The sequence below is a fragment of the Pelophylax lessonae genome, assembly GCF_965119305.1.
Source record: "Pelophylax lessonae genome assembly, chromosome: 8".
Taxonomy (NCBI): Eukaryota; Metazoa; Chordata; class Amphibia; order Anura; family Ranidae; genus Pelophylax; species Pelophylax lessonae.
In genome coordinates, this window is record NC_138775.1 from 26034347 (window position 1) to 26040346 (window position 6000).

At 42.3% G+C, this 6000-nt stretch overlaps 1 protein-coding gene across 2 annotated transcripts in view; it reads left to right on the forward strand.

The window, feature by feature from the left end:
* IP6K2 (inositol hexakisphosphate kinase 2) overlaps nt 1-4908 on the forward strand; it is a 64727-nt gene extending 59819 nt beyond the window's left edge. For both annotated transcript variants that reach the window (XM_082265084.1, XM_082265083.1), the window contains one exon: nt 4064-4908. In XM_082265084.1, the coding sequence (XP_082121210.1) occupies nt 4064-4576 (513 nt within the window). In that variant the 3' untranslated portion in view covers nt 4577-4908. The remainder of the gene's footprint in view (nt 1-4063) is intronic.
* Nucleotides 4909-6000: the final 1092 nt, after the last annotated feature.

The following is a 6000-nucleotide window of genomic DNA, read 5'->3' on the forward strand; positions in this document are numbered from 1 at the left end:
TGAAAAACAGACAGGTGGATCTGAGTTTACTGCGATTTTTCATTGGCTAATCCTTTATGATTTTGTATTTTAAGCATTTTTATATCCTCTGATTTATATCATACTTGGGAAATGTAAACCTTGTTCTTGCTACTTGTTAGCAAGTCACTGATCCCTATGTTAAATGCACCGATATACATACATACCACCATCAGTGATTGCTCGGCAAACACCAACTAGAAGACCTCAGTTATACGGGTGTACTTAAGCATACGCAAGGTGTTCCGTGCATCCCCTTCATGTATCCTCAGGCAGTCCCATTCATGTCAATTGGGATCAAAGTCATAACTCCACCCAAAGCTTTTTAATTAGATGAATTAGGTAACTTTTTTTTGTGTCTGCATCTGTGAAATCTCTCCACAAGTTACAAGGGCACCAACAAAAACACATTTTCTAGTACAATGATAAAAGTATAGAACCTGTGTAGGTTTTTGTATTGCTTCATTACTTACTATTCCACATGCACATTTATGTCAGACACATGGCAACCCCATAAAATATGGAGTATATTCATAAATCAGTGAATGTCGCATACAACAAATTACACGTGACTCCTCCTAGTGCATGTGTTTACCACATCATAAAAAAAAAAAAAAGTGGTGCATTACATGCTGTTCATACTCTTGAGATACTCTGCAGAAAAAACTGGATGATCCTGCTGCTCCCTATATACCCCTTCTGTTCATTTCCCCAATTCAGCTAAGGATTTTGCAGCTGTGGTGGCAACTCTGCACATGCTCAGTTTTCAGTGAGCTTCTATGCTGAGCATTTCCTCCCTATCACATCTGAGCAGCCAATGTTACTATAGAATCACACATGTGAGTGTATACACAGTGGTAAATGACAGTCCACTCCCTCCCTCCTTCCTCCATGTTCACTAACCAGCTAAACGCAATGAAGGTGGGATATTACTTGTAGATTAATGGAGGCTTCACCTCCCTCGCATTTGAAGACACAGGCTGGAGGGGCGACACAGCCTGTGACTGGCAGAAATCCACCCACACCATGTTATATCCAAAAAATAATAGTTTTGATATCCAATATATATAAATTTGTATAACAATTTCAAACAGTTTATTGATATTAATTATTTTTTCTCTGTTTTCCAAAGGCTGTCCACGAACCCAAACTGATTTTTCTATGGTCTCTCGGGTGCTGCCCCTGCCGTCTCAGCTAAGGGAAACCGGCAGTGAAGCCTTGCGGCTTCACATCCGACTCCCTGCTGCGCATGTGCGAAGCGTGCTGCGCTTTGTGAATGGCCCAGCGGCAAGGGGGAGGAGGAGGTGGGGGGTGAATCTTCTGGCTGAGTTTGCCGCCAAACTCAGTCAGAAGTTGGAGTGGGTGCTTGTCAAAACCAGGTACCCACTCCCCCCCCCCCCCCCCCCAAAAAGTGCCACATTTAGGTGGAGCTCCGATTTTAAGCAGTGTTTTTGTATCACTTTAACTTACAGGTCACCTGTTCTGATTGATTGGCGAATGTTCCATTCACTGCTTTATATGCCCCCGCCTGTCTATTAAAGGAGGGAAGCGGCATTTCCGGAGTAAGACTGGAGGGGGTGGGGGTGTTGTACAGCCAATCTAGATGAAAATAGTGATTAACATTATTGTATGAACGGCCTTTGTGGAATGCGTGGGAATTTTATTTTCTTTTTGCCTTAATAATATCCATCATATTCCAATTCTGGTGGGAAATTATAGCTGGTTTTGACATAAAGTAGATCTATTTGTATTTCATTAAAGCCAGTTGGTTATGGTAAGCCGGGGGTAGGCACCCTGTTTAGATCTCATTACGAGCAGAAGGATTTGATCCCGCAACATGAAAGGGTTGATTATAACCCTTCTCATCCGAAGGGAGGACATCACAGCACAATGACTGGTTATGTTTGGACATTGTGCATCGGGGGATGACAGCCCGGAGAATACCAGACTCCACTGAGTGAAATTGTCTGAACCCTGTGTAAACACTGGCTGGCCTCCTTGTTTCATATTTAATATAACAGTTTAGAAAACCATTAGCGCCGGTTACAAAATGTTCCCATGTATTGAGTAACCCGGAGTTGTCTTGGCTCTTTAGTCTATTATCTGCCTCTCACTAAAGAGCACATAGAAATGAAACCACCTCCTCATCTGCCGCAATATTACTAAGAGAATGACAACCCCAGAGTTAGCATAAATGTCAGTGGTGGCAGCTGTCATATTTTATTTCTAGGCAAGTTCCTTTAAAAGTGAGTGAATACACGAACTGTATGACATATCGTTTGCTAAAGCACCGCGTGTCAATAATTGCCATTCTTTTTTTTTTTTTTTTTTCATACGGTCTTTACAATTTTTCTTCCTTTGTTACATCTCAGTGGTCAAATCTCCTCCAGTCGTCTTTCTTCTTTGCACTGCAGCTGTACACCATTGCTCTGGACTGGTTTCCTTCCAAAAATAAGACCACAGCATGTGTTGGCATGGCCCCCTGTAGTCTTTTTTTTTTTCTATTGTATGAGTGATAACAGTGAAGCACGACAACTGGCAGACTGTTGTCACCTATTGACAGGAAGTGAATGAACAGGGACTCTCATCGCAGGATCACCAGATGTTGTTTTAAAGTTTGTTCCCCCCAATACTTCATATTCCTGATATGTGCCTGCTGTGTCATTGTAACGGATCAACCGGCACCCAGACTGGTTACCTACGTTGACGGATGCTCCTAGTGCTTCCCGAGGGCTCCAAGCACTCCACCAGACACCATAACCACCTCAGACCCCACGAACCACCGTAGCTTGGTTGGGTTCTCGCCGTCTCCTACGCACCCTGGACCTACGACAAGGCTCCAGGTTCCAGTGGGTGAACCTCTTTCCCCAGAGAGTGAAGCAGGAACAAGCTCTTAAAAGAGCTTCGTTATTATCCAAGGGAGTATGAAGAGCATAGCAATCCCTTGTAGCAGATTGTCCCCCAAACACGAGTCTAGACTTCATGAAGGGGTAAAAACAGACTGTTTATTGAACAGACACACACTCAATTTATACACACATGAGCACATACCCCCTCCTCATCAAATTACTACAAACAGGTCAGGGGTTGAATGATTACATTATCACATGCAGATGAAATTGTATACAGAAACAGAATTAACCTAAACAAATTATCTAGCCATCTGGACAGAACAATGTGAGGTCATTAACATTTAACAATGGGACAGGTAGATTCTAACACAATACACATTCCATCTCAAAACCCAAACAATAGGGGAAGCCTGTCTGACATTGAAGTACAATACACATTAGCATCACTTGTAAAAACAAACCCCATTTGAAGCAATCCAAACCATCAGTCCTTCACTCCCACTGACAGTTAATACCGTCACATATCGCCCAGGGTGGGTAGGAGATGGCAAGACCCCAACCAAGCGGTTCGTGGGGTCTGAGGTGATTGGTGGAGTGCTTGAAGCCCTCGAGAAGCACTCAACAGAGGTACCCGGTCGGGGTGCCGGTTGATCCGTTAGTCATGTACTTGTATGGGAAAGTCTCCTGTTCTCTTTGTATTGCTTGCTTTGTGTGAAATCCCTGGCGTTCCTGCCAGTCCCTCTGCTTTCCTATTAAAAACTGACCACACTAAGCAGGAGATCAGAGCTTGGTCAGTTCTCTAGCTGTGCGGGGGAACGCTGTGTCCTCCGACGATTAGTCTTGTCCTGACATGCCCCTGCTGCACAAAATGCACTTAAGGCAAATATACTGTGCATTGCAAGTGCAGTTGCTCCAGAGCTTTGTAAATGAGGTAAAGCTTCACATTGCAAATACCCAATCATTTGCAAGAAAGAAAAAAAAAACAGCATTTTTTGCTTGCACATGATTGGATGATGGAAACTAGCAGAGCATCCCTTCATTTCCGAAGATCCGGAGCAAGTGTGCACTTGTATATTTGCCTTTAGTAAATCAACCCCTTTTTTTCATAAGCCTTGTCCTGAAATGTTAGTAGTTGTACGTGTGAATACTCCAGATAACCCAACTAATGGCCTTGTTCTCACACTTTCTTTCAGGTCTATCAAGCTGGCACGGGGCAACTAATGTTTATGAACAAATACCACGGCAGGAAGCTTTCAGTTCAGGGTTTTAAAGAAGCACTTTACCAGTTTTTTCACAACGGCAAAATCCTACGCCGGGAACTGATCGACCCTGTCCTTAAAAAACTGACAGAACTCAAAATGGTTTTAGAAAAACAGGAGTCTTACCGGTTTTATTCCAGCTCCTTGCTCATCATCTACGATGGGAAGGAGTTACAGGAAGTTTCCATGGACTCAGACCCCGAAGATCTTGAGGACCTTTCTGAGGAGTCTTCAGACGAATCGGCAGGGGCTTATGCCTACAAACCTTCTAGTAATAAACACAGCTCCAGCACGGTGGACGTGCGGATGATAGACTTTGCGCACACCACCTGCAAATTTTACAGGGAGGACAGCGTCGTACATGAAGGCCTGGACACCGGCTACATTTTCGGACTCCAAAATTTAATAGCCATTATTAAAGAAATAAGAGATGAAAATGGAGAATAGAAACTGAAAACTACATTTCGTACTGAAGCACTATAACTAACTATATGTTAATTCCAAAACGACGGCCACTATGTGGTGGTCAAAATCGCGACAGGGTTCCATGGGTGTGACCCGTGAGAAGACTTGTCCAAAAATTAAAAAAAAAAACAACAAGAGGGCATTTACTTAGCTGTGCTGGACAGAGCACCGGTTAATATTGTTATACTTATTTATTTAAAATATTTCTAAAACATTCCATATTTGATGATTCAAATACCTCTGTTACACCTGTGTGTATATATAAATTTTTTGTTTGTTTTTCAATAAACATCTTCTTTTTTTTTTTCTTCTATCCTCCCATTTTTATTTTTTTTTTTGGCCTCCACCCCCCCCCCCCTTTCACCATTTTTCAGTTTGTTGTGTTGCAGCCACCAGCCATGGAAATCAAATGGACTCTATTTAAACAATAAGCTTGGCCCTCTGTTACATACCTGAGGCTATAACGTTTGCCTGAACTACGATTTATATGCCAGAATATCCATTATTGCGTACGGAAAGCTAATGAAAACACACAAAAAAAACAAATCTGTATTGGATATTATTGCCTGGTCTAGCATTGTAATCTAATACTTCTATTTATTGGGCCCCGAGCCCAAGTTACAATAGCAGTGGAACATGATGTAACTTCATGAACATATGTGCCTTTTGAATCACACGCAATTACTAAAATGCCAACCGCGCCGGGCCAAGTGCCGGCTTTGTGTGAATTGAATTGATATGTTCCTTTTCCGATAAGCCTTGAAGTTTACCACAAATGCGTTCCATGTCATTTGCACTTTTTATTTTTTTTTTGTTGCTTCTTTGAAGAGATCATTAAACCAAATACTATTTTGTGATATGTGTTTGTTAAGGGCATCAGCAGAAAATTATGAAATAAAAAAAAAAAAAAAAAATTACATGCTTCGCTGACATAGAACGGGTATCTATGCTTTAAAGGACATCGGCAAGATGGCTGTGTGAAAAGCCCCCGATGGAAGCTGCTATACTATATGCCTGATTCTAGCTCCAAGCAGATTTCATTCCCATCTGGGATGAATACGCGTCGCTTCAGATGCTAAAATCCGGCAGCGTCCATATGAGGCTTTTAACACACGTCTTGTTTTGGTGACAGGTTCCTTTTTTAAAGTGATCAGGTGCTTATATACATGGGAGGTCGCCATTTTTGTTTTGTGAACTGCCCCCCATCGTCAAAGGGTTTCATGATTGAAAATGCCTGAAAGAAGAACTGCCCAAGCTGCATCTTCCCCCCCACCAAGAAGTTTCTGTTTTTCTGAAATATTAACGTGATTGTATGCTGTGGGCAGATCTGGCAAATGGCTTTTTCAGACACTTCCCTCCCTGAAGTGATGGCGCTATTTCAACGTTCAAACCCCTTGAAAAAAATG